Source organism: Zonotrichia leucophrys, chromosome Z (assembly GCF_028769735.1).
Source record: "Zonotrichia leucophrys gambelii isolate GWCS_2022_RI chromosome Z, RI_Zleu_2.0, whole genome shotgun sequence".
Lineage (NCBI taxonomy): Eukaryota > Metazoa > Chordata > Aves > Passeriformes > Passerellidae > Zonotrichia > Zonotrichia leucophrys.
Genome location: NC_088200.1, coordinates 12,103,369 through 12,121,403, shown reverse-complemented (window position 1 = coordinate 12,121,403; position 18,035 = coordinate 12,103,369). Strand labels below are relative to the sequence as shown.

Sequence of the window (18,035 nt, the reverse complement as noted above, 5' to 3'; positions counted from 1 at the left end):
GCTGTCTGTAGGCAGTTCTGGGGTGGCTCCCAAATAGTCTCACCCCTGTCAGTCTGTTCTCAGCTCTGTACTTCCCTTTGAGTCATGTGAACAGAGCTGTTGCTGCAGGTAAACAGTAAACAACACCAAATAATTTTTCTGTCAGGTTATTCTCCATCTAGGTGAGCTCACTATCCAACTACACATACAGCTTTTCTGATACTGAACAAGTAATAGTGCTTTGACAAGAGTTAACAGCAGTGTCTCTAAATGAGAAACTGAAGCCTCATTTTCTGTAACACAGAATGGGACACTTATTCTGGCCTAGGAATACAGTCCTGTGTTTAACAGGCACTGTGAAGAATAACTGAAGCAGATTTGTCAGCAAGCAAAAGCTAATTACCTCAACTGAAACTTTCCAGAGTACTTGGGCAACACCCTGACAGGAGTAAACAACACAGAGAGGGCATTTTACAAGGTCAGCAAGAAAAGATTTAAATTATTTGTGGCATAGGAGTGGAAAATTTACCCCCTAAGATGAAACTATGAAGCTGGTAAGGTCATGAAAATTACACACTGATGTCAAGGACTGGAAGAATTTTCCTGGATTATTGCTTATAAAGATGGTTTGAGACTGCAAAAGGAAAGGCAAAATTCAGTGACCACACTTCAGATAAAAACACATAGTTTTAGAGAGTGGATAGAGCTGATCCAGGAAGGGAAGTAGAGTCTCAGAGGGGTCAGTACAGGACAGGCAGGAAGGTTAATTACTTCTAGCAAGAGGGACTATGAATGGTTAGAGATCACACACTGGCAGTGATTAACTGGATGGTGAATAGCTTTGGAGAGGATGTGCTGTGATAAAATATAAAAAGAGAAAGACCATAAATGCATTAATTAATGCTGCATCATGCAGCAAGTATTCCCAGTTCCTGTGAATTACAGAGTACATACAGTCTTCACATAAATGTTACATCTTAAACCTAAAAGATTTTTCTGAAGCACTTCAGAGCCTGAGCAGTCACTTAATCTTATTAGTATCTTTTGAATCTACCAAAATGGTTGCTTATAATGAGGTTGCTCATTATGTAACAAAATAACAAGAACATACATAAAGAATGTCTCTTGAAAGCATTATTCACCTCTATCCTCCTTCACTCTGCTGCAAAAGATTAAGGGAAGATTCAGGTTTCTGTCTTCTTGAATTCCTATACCGACATTTTACATACCTGTGAGCTGATCCTGTACAAAAGCATTGAATTGGTTTTTATTTGGTGCATTTCAGCTGAGATTCAACAACATCTCACTAACTTTTTACTTAAACAAGCCCCATGATAACAGTTAATCTTTTTCTGTTAGCAAAATTTCATTAAACAGGCATGTATGTGTGTACGCATAATGGGGGTCATAATTGCAACAAGACTAGCATGATAATAATTTCACCATTTTCCAAAATATTCCAAGAACTTATATATTTTGGACATAAATAGGAATCACCATAGACTTCTAGAGCGCTTAGGTCAACAGGACTATATTCTCTCCTTGCTACTGCAAAATGAAAAATAAATTAGAGGGGTCCTATTTTACAGTGATGTTTTAACTTCTTTTCCCTCCTTCAGGAGGTCTTAGTGCTTCTCAGTCAGGCACTGTTTTCTTTGGAAACTACGCTGTCTCCCTAAAGGCAGTTAAGTTTTAACGTTAAGTACCATGCAGTTATCTTTGAAAATGAACGTTTCATGTAAAGTGTATTTTCAGATAAATCATGATAATGTATCAGCTTTTTCAAGTTCATTACTAAATCTTCTCCTGTCATGCAGGTAAGAGGGAAGGCAAACGTGCTTCTATATCAGCTATGCACTCTTGGAATAAACATTTTCCATTTTTCTTTCTATTCACTTCAGGTACACATTTTCACTCTTCCCTGGCTGTTCTTGACGTTTGACTGGCTTAAACATTTACTCCAAAACACCAGATATGACTAATGAGTTAAGAGCAGCTATCAGACGTTTAGGCAAAGTCCACTGAATTATTGTCTCCTCCTATGGCTGTTAGTGCAACTATTTAAATGAAAACACTAACAATAAATCTGCCTTGCAGACTACATCTATCTGCTTCCATCCCTACACTAAACTACCCTGAGAAACTGGAAATCTCTACTAAATGATTCTGACATAGAGCTAATATTCATACTTTCCCTGTGCTGAATGCACAGTCAACATTCCACCTATAAACAGAAAATCAAAAGTGATCTACCAAATAGCCACTAGGAAAAAATACTCCTAATTTAAGATAAATACTGAAAATGGAAAGGAAGCATGCTAATCCTAGGTTTTCACACATCTCTAACCTATGAAACAAGAATTCATGAGCATTTGATGTTTCTTTAAAAGCCTTACACTTTAGATGAAGTTCAGTAACTCCATGGTGAAGCTGCTGATGTTTTGACAGTTGTTGGGAAATCAGGTGCAAGTAAGAGAGCGTAGGCTTCGCTCTCAGCTAGCACAAGCCTTTCACGGACTGGCAGGCTTTTCTCCTGTGAATTGCCTACAGTCAAAAATTCTTAAATCAACAGAAATGAATGCAAAAGCAATCCATTATCTCCTACTTTGCTATTGGCAAGGTCAGAAAATGAGAGATTAAATGTTCCAGCGCGTTGGTAGAAGACAATAAACACCCACGAAGGGAAGTGAAGACTTTAGGTGTGACTTGTTTCATCAAACTTAACATGTCTACACTTTTAATCTTTGGAGATCTATTCTTTGAATGTCTACAAATGTCTCCCTTTAAAGTCAACAGAGAGAAATAAGCATTTTACAGTGGACTTCTGCTAACCTATTTGAGAGGTCTATTTTAGGATGGGATAAAATCAGAGTCTGAATATGTTTATTTTTCTCTGTTGATTAGAAAAGGAGCCTAGGGTGACTGGATCAGCTGTAGACATCTATATTTGGTCAGGTGAATCCCTACAGCCTACAGTGGCCAAAATAGCTATAAAAGAAAAACAGAAAACTAATGAGGATCCATATTAGAGCCTGTTGTGCTACTTAGATGAAACTCCACAGCTGAAGATAAAGAATCCTGGTACCCATATTGAATAGTACTAGCGCAGAAAGGATACAGCAGACACAAACTTCTAAAACTGCCCAACAAATCTTGAAAACCTTAGCTTCAAAGATCAGGTGTAGCTCTGGAGATACTTAAAAACTGAATAGGGGTTAAACAGAAAAAATTGTATATTTGCCTTTGTTGCTTACCCCTTCCATAACCTACAATCTCATAAATAATTCCTCAGAATCTGTTCTGAAGCTACACAATAAAAAAGTGAAAGCAGGAGCTGCTGACCTAAGAAAATATTTTCGGTCAGGAGCAGAAAAACCTAAACAAACCTTCTCTCTTTCCCATGTGAAAGCTTTGCTTCAGTGGCTGTGACGGTATGTGATGGGCTCTGTTTGAACAGCACTGCTTGGATTCACTGCACTTGGCTGTCCAGGCAGTCAGATGAGGGACATGTCAGCAGCAAACATGGAAAATGACATTCTGACCGTGGTCGAGGATTCCGTAAGGACAGGTGACCCCACTAAGTGGGGCTTTTCTGACTGAACTGAGTCCTTATCTTAAATGCAATCACTACAAATTCCAGTCTTTCTGAAAAAAGCCTTGTCTGTCAAAATCAGCACAAGCATGCATGCAACTAGTTTATTTAGCACGTCTATTCTGTCCTTTCTCCTATAAAACTGGCCTACATATCTACGGTGAAGAGCCACTTGCAGTATCTGTTGCGCTTGAAGCACAGGAGCTCAAATACTACTTAGGAAGCTTATAATAAATTACCTTCCAAATTAACATAATCTATTACCTAAACTTATATAATATTTGTATTTGAGAGGGGTAAGCAATTTCAAACTTGGGCTAGATAGAGGGATGAAATCTCAGTTTAGCCTTCCACCTTTATCTCCCACAGATCTAGGACTTGTATATTAAGACCTTCTGACTTTAGCAATATGTCTCCCCATAAGAGAAGAGAAATGTACAAACTAATTTCAGGAAAACGCCTCCATTTATTTAATACAGTTTCGATATCTTTGAATAAAATATGAAATGTTTAGATGCCAACTCCTGAAGACAGCTTCCCACTACCACAAGATTGTTCCCCATTCCTGTTTGGTTACTACTCCTTTTAAACAACTTCTGTAATTAGGAAAGATATTAAAGCAGGGGCTCTCAAGCTTTTCCATTTTACAATAAGGTGTGGAACCATTTAGAAACTTCAAATATTTAGACTGCTGTGCAGTGGATATGAATCTAGTCTTTGTACAAACTTTCACAGACATGTTTTATGTGGCTCACAGTTTTCACAAACCAAAAAGAACCTCTGCCATGTTTTATTTTATACATCCCAGCAAGAATGCATACACTACTTAAGAAAAGAGAGGAAAATTAATCAAAATATGTGAAAAGTCTCATGATGAGGAAAGATCCATATGCATTCTAACTTAGAGGCAGTGGAAAAGATCTGTCTCAAAGATCTTAATGCTTTAAAAGAAAACACTTCTCTCATGCACACTCCATGAAGTTCAGAAGCAGGCCCTACAGACTTTTAAGCGAGTGTTTCAACACATTTTCATCCACGTTAACAAATAATATTTTTCCAGCTCTAAGCAATGGGAATTTAAGTGAAAAATTTTTTGAAAAATCAGAAACTTGAAATTCCATTCTGTAGATAATAGCAATTTTATCTGCAGAAATACCATCATTTCTATACAATTATCAAAGATCATTGACAATTATGCCAATTCCTACTGCACACTCTGTAATCTCTTTCCAGTGGTGTCTTAGAGCAGAGTGGTGATACAATAGCCATCTACCTGGCTTGCCATGCTGCTCCACCTGGAAATACCTGGTCAGCCTCCTGGAAGCACCAGAAGAGAGGATAAAACGGCGTAACTCTTATAAAACTGCTGAGTTTTAAACAATAATTAGGAAGTTAAGTAACAGATTTAGAAGTATGCCATTTTCAAAGGTCTGCCATGCTGAATAACAAATGCTTCCATCTTGTTTCTTCTCTTGAGCAAAAATACGGTTAACACATGTTCATACTATGTATGCTCAGATTTAAAAAAAGGCTGCTCACATAATAGAAATGTACTAATATTATATTTTTAAATCTACTGTAAACCCCAATTGCAAAAATCTTCACATTCAAGATTCCGCTGGAGCTCTTCCAAGGAAAAGAGCCAACTACAATAAATAAGGTGGGAAGCTAGGGAGTATCTACAATGTAGTGACCTGCTATCATTAGATTCAAAATACTCTTGAGAATACAGTAGTGGAGGAAAGAATACTAATGTTTTTCCCTTGTGAAACATGACTCAGGAAATGTGTGGAAATATTCAATGGAAAATGGACCAGAAGTGGATAAAACTTAAAATTCTCTATGTAGAAACCAGAAATACCCTAAAAATATTTTCAGATGCCATTATTTTGAAGAAGGATTTCAATACAGAAAACATGGATAACAATACTCTACTACTCAACTTTCAAGGTACAGCTATAAAATATATTTTTACAAGAGCATGGAGCCACTGGACAATATTTTCCTTTTTTGTTTAATAAAAAAGGTAACTTAATCAAGGTGGCAACCTGTTTCCTTGTAACTGCAGTGTCAGGCATTTTCAAACACTTGGTCTGTTAAAATTACAGCCACACTTTCATATATCATAAAATTAAGGAAGACAACCTTCATGTCCACTCCCACTCCTTGTTACAGGGACAAAACCCTCACAGTTTATTACTTTGCATACCTCAAACCTCTAGTGACATCTCCCCTAAAACAAAGTACATGCTGCTCCAGGATACACAAAAGGAAGGACCACATTGTCCTTATATATATGGAAGCAGAAAATAAAAATTGACAGGTAACCACACTATAAAAGAAAACAAATTCTTGTGATTCACCTCTTATACTGGAGGGTTGTTCACTTAAAAAAAATATAAATTTACTGGGCCTTAAATATTGCATTAACTTACATATTGTGGAAAATACGGATTTTCCATAAACATTAAACAAATGGCTTTAAAAACAAAAACAAAACAGAAGTTGCATGATGATTTCTTGCAGAACTTAAAAGAATTTATTTTTCTTAAATAAAAAAAAGCTTTAAATCTCAGTGAAATGGGCCACAGTGGAAAAGCCCTTTACTAGATTACTGCACCTTATAAATAGTAAATGATATTATTTAAGGTCAAGGAAAGAAATACTGCAATCCTAAAGCAACCACGCATAAAGGATGCTGGAAGGTTCATATTCCTTATTCTTTCTTTCCTTTTCATTCTTTCATCTAAAAAGAAGCTTTATTTATAGCTTGTCTCAGAAGACCTTCCTGAAACATCCCTTTGAGGTATTTTCAGAAGTATTTAATAATTTAACTTTTGCTTATATTTGAGAAACTAAGAAAATATTGCAGAGTCCTCCTAACAGAAATAGGTTTCCCAAAACAACCATAAATCTATAGTTTTGGACTGCTGCTTATCTACAATATTCTGTGGGATATTTAAATTTACATTAAAAAATCAGCAATTCCTACAACTATACAACCGATTTTTTTTTTCTTTCTTCTTTTTTTTCTTTTATTCTTTTCTTTTCTTTCTTTCTTTCTCAGTGCCCATTCTTGCTTGGCAGTAATGGGGTGTAATACTTGTCCCTTCCATATGGGGAAAATGAGTACTCTACTGCTGCCAAAATCAATCTTGTCTGTAATAAGGATAACTACTGGGTGATCTGTTGGAAGTAGCCAAATGAATGACAGACATATGAGAGTGATTCAAGTGCCTATCCACAGCTATTTAAAATTAAACTGACACCGGGGGAAATGTTGTGTACCCATTTCTTTTTCCCATACACTAGGTATTTTTAACTGGTTCCCATGAAGATCTCATGCTTGCATAACCAAAGCAAGAATTAGGAATAAAACCTCCCTGGCCCTCATCTGGCAATGAAATCTCCCTTCCCTTCCAGACTGCATATCCCAAAGGTGAGACCTCATTCCACAGCAGCTACAGGTCTTCCTGCCTCTCACACTACCTGACAAAAAGAAAGGGAAACAGCCTCTGAATTTCTGGACTTAAGCTCTGTACCCCCATATTCTGGCAGTATTGTTTCCTGCCACCAGTTTGTCTCCTTAACCATGTAAACTGAGTAAAGAAAGGTTCTTTACTCAGTGTGCACTTAATATTCCAGATTAAATAAGCCTCTAGTGCTCAAATTGATAAAGTTTAATAAACTTCTTTTATTATGAACATTGACAGGGAACAGAAGAACCTTCATAAATAATACTGTCAAGATAAAAGAGAAAAAACATTTCATAAAATGCTATGAAAACATTAATAACAGAATATTTTCAAATTCCATTAAAAAGACAGAATTCTGTACAGTTTAGTAAACATTACCACTGTTGCAGTACACATCCCTCAAAATCTCCAATTTTACTAGTATACACTGAGCCAGAGCAAGGCTGGGGCACTGTACACACAGCACCAGCTTTCTTATGAGAGTGGGAGGCAGGAGTTCCAACCCCAACGTAATTTTGATGTAACCTGCAGTAAGTAAAGGACCCTGCCATAACCTGCAGAATGGGTGATTTCTCTCCTTGATAAACTCAGGGAAAGAAAGAAAGAATTCACTGAGTGCTATTAACTGCAAAATTCCACTATCTGCATCAAGACGTCGCGAAAACAGCAGTCACTGAAAGTAGAAAGGATGGTCAGAGAAGAACCAACAATTTTGTCTTTGTCCTGGTCACACCTCCTCCAGCTACTGGCCAGAGACAGAGCCTGTGGTCTCCAGCTCTTCTGACATTAGTTTTCTTCAAAAAGCATTGCTATTTATCTAAGGAGCTTGAATTCTACAGAAGTCCCAATGCCTACATGGTGGGACGGCATTCAGAAGTGTTTGATGTTTGATGTTCTATTCAAACAGCTGTTTAAGCATAGATTGTGGCTGAGAAACAAAAAAACCCAAAACACTAATACCAGAGGAAAAAAGCAAATTAATATTCTGTACCCAGCCACAACAGCAGAAACTAATCAGACTGCTAGCCCATTAGTAGAACCACAAAGTTTCACTCCATCAGCTCTGAAACAGTAATGGATTTTCCCATGAAAACTTGAAAGAAAAGGTGAAAAAAGGTTTGTGTGGTATGATGGAAAGGAATGCCAAACACAGCTTTGGTCAAACATTCCCATTAAATATTTTCTCATTACCCACCAAGTTCACTCACAGGCCAATTTCACTGGCTATTTACCAAGGAGGGTTAAGATAATGTTTACTGCCCTTTACTGCTCTTCAATTTTCTAGGCTTGCTAGCATTTCCCTTTAAAAAATCCTTGTGAAATTAAAAAAGTAACACATGAATAGTTTATACTATACTGAGAAAATCTCAGTAGATTTTCTGTTATTCTGATTTTATACATTCTACCACTAAACTGCTACACTATTACCTTCAAAAAGTTACTAAAGATGCCTTTTTTCTTTGGCAATATGGACTAAATCTCACTGAAATTATTTCATTAGAAATGAGAGCACATCAGGCTCTTTGCAGAGACAGACACTGGCGCACTTGTGCTTTTATTACACGTATAGCATAGCATAACTTCAACTCTGTGATACCTAAAAAAACCCAAAACAGAAAGAGTAAAATTATGTATTTCAGTACTAGGTAATATGGAAAATGTAAAGAAGTGTAACACTGAGTTGTAGAAAACAAACTAAAGTCTTGGATAACATTATGTGTTTATCTTTAATTACACTAATGCTAAATGCTATTTTTGAGAGTATAAGGGAAAAAATGGAAACTAGGAAAGCAGCCGGTAAAAAGAAAGTAATTACTGCACTGCTGAAAAAAATGCTTTGATAAACTACACACAAGATATTAATCTCCCAGTTTACAGACCAATGATCTTTCCAACAAACAGCATTTACTGCTTACAGAACATAAAAGCCAGCTTCTTGAACATTCATTTGCTTTTAGCATGCCTTTATGCGTTTATATTTCATCAAACACAGCAATTTGAGAAGAACAAGTAAAGAACACTAATGAAAAAGCCAAAAGATACAAACAGTAGAAAGACCTTGAAAAAATATACTGCTTTTATTTTGTACAACCGCTTATAGGAATTTTTCTTCTTTTAGATTCAGATTGATATGCTAAAATGTGTTTTCCTTAGATGTGTAGAGTTAAAGTTATAAGCTAGACAGACCTGTACAGGTATTGGTACGCTGACTCACTGAAAATTATGTCATAAGATCAGTATTTGTCTAAATTCTTCACCTTTTAGTTCCATTATTTTCATTTCCACTGTGCAAAGCAGAAGAATGACAGTCTTAAATTTTATAACTACAAATGAAGAAAGCCAGCAGCACTAAAACTCTATAGATCAAAGTGATTTACTACAGTCTTAAAAAGTACTATATAAATATCAGCACCTATACAAATTTATAGTATAAAATTATGAACCTGCTTAGACTTGTACACATACTTAAAATTTTACTATATTAATGGCCCCAATGAAATTGCTTATTGACAGTTTCTTACTGTTGGGTCTCCATTTTACGTCTCTTTTGCATTTTCAAACACAGAACAGAAATTTAGCTCTTGATTCTAAGAGAAACTGAGAGCTAAGGAATATTTTGTGGACTCCCTTGCAGCACAAAATATCTTGGCAGGTAAACAGACCCTTAATTTTCCAGACTTAGAAGACAAAGTTACCAAATGAAAACAAAAATTTCTTTGAATGCATAAAAAGACTGGCGAGCAGTATTTCTCAATATTTAAATGGTTTTGGAGATACAGGATCCACCATTGACAAGCTTTTCCTTCTTGCAGCCTTAGAGCTTAAGTGAAGTTTCTGCACACTGTTACTGACATGACCATTACTAAAAGGAGAAGCTATCATGACCACCTCCAAACACTCAGGTCTAAGGAGTTCAAATTCATTATGAGTGGAATTATGAAACTATTTTGGTCTTGGTGCCCACAGGCAGGAGAGCTCCTAAAAAAAAATCTTCCACTTTATCTTATGTAGCTGTTTTCCTCTTCTCTGTCATGAAGTTTCAGAGGAGATACTGAGGCATTCATGTTTTCTCTCAGAAAAAAGTTATAAATACTTGGTTATAAAGCTTCTATCAGAAAATAAAAATCCCCTAGAAATTCTCATGAGTTTAGCTTGGTTTGTGGTTTGTTATGTTACACAGGAGAAAAACATAAAAGCCAATTTCTGCTTTATTTGGTGAAATTATTTAGAAGTAAGTTAAACTTCCAAAGTCATATAAAACCCCGTTCTATTTAGGTTATATGTTTAAGATGAAAACAGGTGTTCTTCTGCACCAGGAAAAAACACGTGTTCTCTACTTTAGTAAGAATTCAGCATTTTTAATTTCCGAGACAGCTGCCACCAAAACTATAGATACAAGAAATCCATCTGTAAGCAGATCCCATTTTGCCTTGGGATGGACTAATGGAGAAAGCGGTATTTGAAAAGACAAGATAATACAAAGCTGGTGAAAACAACATCCAGCAGAAGGAGGTTTGGTCTGCTGTGCTGGGAAAACCTGCTGTGCTTGCTTAAAAAATATGCAGAAGGAGAAAATGGTATTCTGAAACAAAGTGACAAAATCAATAACCTGAAATACTCCAACAACTAAAGGGACATAAGCACACATTGACATACTTATTAGTGGCAATTCTGTTGTAATTTCATCCACTCCTATGGGTGAAATAACACACCTTATGGGTGTTTGTTATCATCCATAAGTTTACTTGTACATCACAAGAGTAAAATGACTTTTTCACCTATGGTATTGAGCTTTTCCCTTCTGCACAAGGGAATAGGTAGCCAGCTGAAGCCATGAACAGACTCTTCTGTCTAACAGGTTCACAGCTGTAGGTTTTTGTAGTAACTGGTGAAAATAGTGTTTTTGATGGATTTCTTAATAATGCCTTCTTTTTGTAGCAAATTGTTGCATTTAGACAAGCTAGAGACACATTCTAAAGTAACCACTAATCTGGTCTTATGAACAAAAACTAGTTTTGTCACAGTAAGCCATTTCATCATGATAACTAGTGAAGTAAACAAATAAACACCAACATATTTTAGGATTTGTGTCTCACTTCAGAGATCTAGAAGGGTTCACAGAAATCCTTGAGAAATGCAATGCTAACACCAGAGCAGGGAAGCTCTACTGCCTAAACACCTTGTCCTAGGATTTCTTTTTTATTTAATTGAAACAATTATTCAGATTACTCTAGCCCTATCTCTTAATCGTGGAATAGGAAAATCAGAATAGTGTTAGTAGGTAATGACCTGTATAAGGAAAAAGCAGCATATGAATATGATTTCATTCATGTTTTGAAGCGATGATTAAACTAAAATACATACCGCATCTGTAACTTCTATCTCATACAGTTTCTGGAAGGTCTCACGATCAAAGAAAAACAGCTTCCCACTGCCACCACCCTTCTTGACAGAGGTGCCTGTGACAAGGATCTTATCATCTGGACTGAAACAACAATCTGTCCTGTTGAAGAAAACAAAGAATCTTACAGGGCAGATAAATAATTAACATATCAAGAACTTAGATATAAATTGCACTCCTTAAAACAATTTTTTCTACTTTTTAGTCCTTTCCAGACAAAACTTGAAAAGTATTTTGTGAGCTGTCACTTATTGCTGTACTTATCAATTAGAGTTATCTGTTACAATTCTTACTACAGTTGTGCACAAGATGTGCAAAACTGGTAGATTCAATAAAAATCCTCCTCCCAGCAAAATTCTCCTCCACTCAAAAGTCTTGCAAGTTTTTCAGTACAAGAAACAAACAACAAAAAAAAAGTACTTTAAAATCTGGCTGTCATCTTAAGTAAAAAAATGTGCTCATCATGAAATCTGGTTTTGCTGATGATACATTCTTCAGTGATGCAAGGTGGTGTGTTTATACACTGGCCAAAAATATTTTTCTGTTTATTTTTCCTCTGTGTTACAAATTGCAGTTAAGATTGAGCTGTCCATGACTTGTCTTTCTAAGATCTTATTTCAAAATTACAAACTGTCCTTAGGGGATTTGGCTGCATTACAGCAATAGAAATGCAGATCAGACCAATAAAAATATTGAAAACAATACTTAGCACTATACAGCAAAACAAAACCAGCACTCCTGACACTGTAACCTGAATTCATATCATGTACCTTCGTGTTATGTCTAGTTTTTCATTCAGCTCTTTTTTTATTAATTACAGACTAAATAAGAATAAGATTTACATCTATATCTCATTACACACATAAGGGCCTCCTCCTGAAATGTTACTAATCTAATTAGACTTAAGACATATGAGACTGAAGTATCACAAAAGTAAGATCTTTTAAAGCAACATGAATCCCTAAAATAGATGAGAATTGTCACTTCACAGTTCTCCTTGTACAGTCCTCTCTGCACAACTGTGGACCTAGTGACAACTGATAAGAACTCCAGCAGAACTCTTCCATTCAGCAAAAATACTGCTATTTCTGCTGAATAATAAATTAGAATACTTTATTAGAATAAATTAGAATACTTACATTGGAAAGAAGCTGGGCAGTCCATCTGCTGAATTAAGAGGTTTTTTAAATTGTCTAATATCCCATAGCTTTAAAGTATCGTCTCCTATGAAACAGAAGAGACAAAGGTTAGCAATAAAGAATTCAAGTCAAGAACTTACACACATCAGAAAATTTCACTCTCTAATTCAGAGAGAAGGAGAACAAAATTACATAATAGAAGCATCCAAAATGGGAACAATTTGTAAGTTTTTCCTTGGTAAGTGACTATGACAGTGCAAGGTTGAGAAGCTCAATATGCAGCACTCCAGTATACCAGAAACTTCTCCTCAATGGCTCAATTCTATTGGGGTAATCCCTCCTATCAAGAACCACTATTCACAGTGGAATCAGATTCCTCAATCACTAATTTATTCATTGTTTGTGAGCATTGATGTTTTGCTTCTAGGAGCAAATTTCAAGATATCTAAAGAAATTAAAAACGTTGCCATGAATGGTCTAGATCAAAAACTAAACAAGTTTTATATGTGTGGTTTTTACCTGTCCTGAAAATGCAATCAAGAAGAACATGAAAAGCACATGAAAGTCTTCCCCCTTCTTTAGCAGGCAACAAACTGCTATCTCAGTATGGAGAAGAGGCCCTGGAATCAGTCAGAAATCCTTAGGGAAGCGGGTGAAGGGAAGCAAGTGAAACCACACATACTCTAATGAAACATTTTCACCACATTACCTTTAGCCATAAAAGCCAAAATCAAGGTTACAAAAAGAGATTTGTAGCAATTTTCATCTGTGTTTGATAAACATGGTGTGACTGTAGGCCAGTAAAAGTCAGGTTGTTTATCCCTTTTTGAAAAGTTATGACATATTAACAAAATGAGAACAGGGGTAAAAAAAAAAGAGATTAATTAGCTATTCTCAGAGACATCTACATCTCCTCTCTGATTGTCCTTCTGGAACACATATTTCCAGCATGAGATGAGTTACATAATTTGAGCTTTGAAGTACCTCACGCAAGCACCTAGACACGTCCTAGCATTTGACAGCAGTGCCTCAGCACTTTCAAGGGTAAAAAGAAGGACATTTAAGCAACAATTCCCTTTAAAAATATCCACACAAAAAGTTACAAAATCCTTCTGACCTAGGAGGCAAGATCTGCTTCCTTCCAAAGTACAAACCTTGCAGGGAAGTAATTTGGTTATCTACAAGTATTTTGTGGATTCATAGCCTTTGAGCTCAAGAGCTCAAAGGAGGCCTTGGAAATAAAATGTTTTTAAAAGAAGTAACAAAAGAAATCAAGGCCAGCAGTGCCCTTCACAGGGAAAGCAGTAATGTGTGGCCTCGTACATCATGTATGTTTATATTAAAATCTAGGATAACTGCTTACTACAAAATATTTTTAAGAAGTGGACAACTTAAATAAATGATGTCTAGAGTAGAGTATATTTCTGTTCATTGGGAAGCTAAAAAACGACAAGAAAGAAAAATGTTGAGTCCCTGTTTTGGGAATATGTGTTTTCTTATTGTTTCCCAGTAGACTCCATCCCAAGTACTTCAAAGCATTTAGTCTTGTAAAATGAGCCGTCCCTTCTCCCTCCCACCCCCCAAGAAAAATAAAAAAAAACCAAACCAAACAAACCCTTATCATCGAGATGTTACATCTAAAGCACCAGCACTTTATAAATGTATGCAAAGGACAGCATTTGGCCACTTTGCAAATCTCCTGGATAGGGACAGATCTACGGCTAGCAGCCAAGGCTGTTCTGTTCCTAGTGGAATGAGCCTTGACATGATCTTCAAGCTGTAGTGCTGCCAGGTTTTAGCAGGAGAAATGCAGTCAGACGTAGCTATAGCTCCTTTGCTAGCAGGAAAATGTAACAGGATAGTTAAAAAAATTTGGAAGACTCTAGTAGGACTCAAATTTAGGGTTGATTTCAAGTCAACATTGTCTTAAATTGAAATAGTTTAGAAATAGAAAAGTAAGTATTTGGAGAGGGGAAAATGCTAGTAGAATGACTTGACTTGCTAATGCTGTGAAACTTTACCATCATTAACAATTTGCTCCAATTCAGTTTTCCTAATTAAAACTCCCAGTGTGCAAATGCAAATTGGTTCCTAAATCTAATTTGCATTTCAAGTTGAAATCACTGTCACCGAGATCACAGAATATTGCCTTTCCTCAGCACCAAGGATTTTTCCCAGTAGGATCCTTCTATCAATGCTTAGGAGGCAGCTTTAACAGAACTGCAGCAGTTGTGATCTGTTTTTAATTACTTTATACATGAACAAAAATAGTTATGCTTAAACAAAAGCATATAAACAGAGGTTGTGTAATTCAGTATGAATATTCAAAATAGTCTACTCAGATAATTCAGTATTTTTTCTTCGTGGCAGACTTCTCCAAAGCCTGGCAGGCTTATTTAAAGCTTTTATAGCATTTTTAGTAGCATTTCAAACACTATTTTTCACCATTTTAATAAGGATACCAATAAACAGGCTCAAGACTGACACAATCAGGTCAAGACACTGTAACGCCAAAGGTATTGAGCACGGATTTATCAAGAGGTAACAATTAGGTCCTAGAAAAACAGTCTTTGGTGAGCAAAGATAGGAATTTTCCAAATGCCCTTTAGTCAAAATAAGGCTGAAGCACTAATACTATAAAGATTTTATCTGATTTTTTTCTTTTCTTTTCAGAAGATACTGACCAGGAGACAAGCACATGAATGCACATAGTCCCAAAAGAAGCAAAAGTGCTGCCAGGAATTCACAAAGCCTACAGTCAGCAGCACTCTGTTTAGAAAGAGGGAGTCCTCTGCTGAAAGCAAAGCTCGATGACAGAAAGTGTTCACAGAGATCAATGAGGCAAAGAAACATAGGAAATGGGAATTCTAAAAAGTTACAGCTTTGGGAACACATAATAACAAGCTTACCAGAATATGTTTATCAACTCTCAGCCTTTCTATGAAGGCTTATACTACATCTGTGAGAGACACCTCACAGAACAAGGTACAACCTTATGCATTCTGTACTGGTTCTACAGGAGGAGCTGCAACAACTACAGAGCAACCTTTGGAAGCATCAAAGATTAGCACCAAAGCCAAAGATCCTGTGAAGGAAGTCACAAATCGAGGAATCTATACCTACATTTGGAACACTTCTCAGCATCACCTGCATCCATATCAGCCTGATCAAATAAGTGCATTATCCTCTCTAAACATATGGAATGTACGGACAAACATATAGCAAGAAGGATACCAGAAGACTTTCATAATGCATTTCAGCTCCAAGTGTTGCACGTACCTGAATATGCCTATTAAAACTAGTAAATGTATTTCTGCCATGGTTAGAATGAACACCAGTGTTCAGCTTCTAAGCTTCTAAAAACCCATCTGGTTTTTGAAATGCCAATGTTTGGATTTATTGTGAAGAGCAATATGTTATTACACTACACAAAATAGTCTCTATACATGCTGCTGCATAACCCTTGAGCATACATATTTCTATGTTTTAAACCAATTTCAAAATGAAGAAAGAAATACAAGTAAAATTTAAAAAGAAAAAAAGACCAACAAAAAATATCAAGAGTCAAAAAAAGATTTTAAAAATTTTTACAGAAAGACCTCAAGTCCAATCCTAATTCTTATCTCTCCCCTGCTAAACAAAGAAAATGTTCCACAAATACTACCCTTTGTTGTTTCAAGCATGCAGAAATATCACTTTCTTAAGTTTCTGTCAAGTTACTACCTAATATCCAACAAGAATAGCACTGGAAACTTTCATAAGCAGCTCCTTAGGTTTTTATTTTCCCTTGTGCCTGCAGCTGAGCCATGCCTCATCTTCTCATATCCAACACAGATCTACATCAGATGCAGGAAAGTCCATCAGGCTTTCAATGAAAGTTCCCATGCCCCAAACAACTATCCCCTCTTTGATCCTCAGCACTTGGCAGGTGTGTTAATCTACAAATGCTGGATCCACATCTGCTTTTGTTGGTACAGATCCAAAGCAATACTCATATTAAAGCACTAACCAAACAAGTCAAAATAAGGTATGAATCCTCCTTACTTTCTAGCATAGTGCACACAGAGCTCTTTTTTTTCTTAATACACTAGACAAAGGTAGCACTTTTATCCACATTGAGTGGCCAAAGTTCTGTGCAGTCTTACATTCTGCAAACAATCAATCAACATTTTATACAGCCTAGTGCAGTGTGTGGAAGATAAAACCTGAGTAAATGAAAGTCTGTTTAACACGAGACAAAAACTGGAGACAGATGAGGAAGAGCAGGCAAGTAAAAGTGCCACAGGCAATAAAAATAGGAAAAGGTCATTTATGTGGTCTACATTCATAAATGTGAAACAGAAGAGAATTTGCATAAATGGAGGTTTCAAGACAGCAGTAGTGAATACTCCTCACTAAGTAATAGCTTTGTTTGCTGTTTTATTTAAAAGCACGCCAAGGTTTATCCCTAAATTTCCTGAAATATGTTTGTGTGAATTTTTTGGGGGCAATCACCACTGGCAGACAGACACAGCGTTTTACTTAGTGCAGAATGGAAAGACACACAGTTCACGTATTTTCTAAGCAGGAGAAAGTCCACACATAATAAAAGTCTGGTTCAGTAAGGACAAAAAAGCTTGAGAGCTTTTACCTCACCACTTACAACCCATTCATGATGGGCAGAGTGGCAGCAGAACTCTGAACAGTAGTTCAACTCAGGACCCTGAACCGCAGTTACAAAACAACACAAGTGCCATTAGTGTCCATATGCCTAGGGCCTTCCAGGATAAGACTACGAAGTCCTTACTCTGAAAGATGTGTTCTGGGAAACAACATTTGGAATCTTTGAAATGTGGCAAGACATACAAAGAATCAGTGAGGCCGCACCCAATATCAGCTGCATTTCACTGTACAGACATGCACCGGGTCAGACACTCTACCCCCTTTGGGGAGAGGGGCACAGAGAGGATGCAAAGAAAATGCAAGCTACTTGGCTAGGAAACACATCCACTGCTTCAGAGCTTTTTTCATCTATGAACACCTACATTCTGGTATTTTGTGTATGTAATCTCATTCTGTCTATGTACCAAAGTGACCAGATGTTCTAAACATATGTTAGGCACAGTGTTAGCCAGCATTAAATGTATACTGCCTCTCCCTAGGCCTGTTTATTTGGCCTTGGGGCAATGCTAATGCATACACAGAGCTTCTGGTTACAGCTGTTTTCTATCCAGACAGCTTGGCTTGTATGCTTGCACCTGCCTGCAAAGTACTGGGCAGACAAATTTCTGCAGGAAAAGCTGTCTTCAACAGACACCATCCTCTCCCAGTAATGAAGTTAATGAGTCCTCAAACACATCTCTGCCTTCTCAAGTCTTCTTCTACTATCTAAGACTCATTTATAAAAGTTTTATGTGAAGTTTACAATGCAATCCTGTTTTCCCAGTCCTGTGAACATTCCAAATTCT

The 18,035-nt window shown here is 36.6% G+C and overlaps 1 protein-coding gene across 1 annotated transcript in view; it reads right to left on the bottom strand.

Annotated features, from left to right (window-relative positions):
- The window catches only part of WDR70 (WD repeat domain 70), a 123,796-nt gene that overhangs the window by 16,154 nt on the left and 89,607 nt on the right, over window positions 1-18,035 (bottom strand). The window contains exons 12-13 of the mRNA XM_064736540.1: window positions 12,589-12,673; window positions 11,413-11,551 (exon numbers count right to left, since the gene is read on the bottom strand). Coding sequence (XP_064592610.1) covers window positions 11,413-11,551; window positions 12,589-12,673 — 224 coding nt within the window. The remainder of the gene's footprint in view (window positions 1-11,412; window positions 11,552-12,588; window positions 12,674-18,035) is intronic.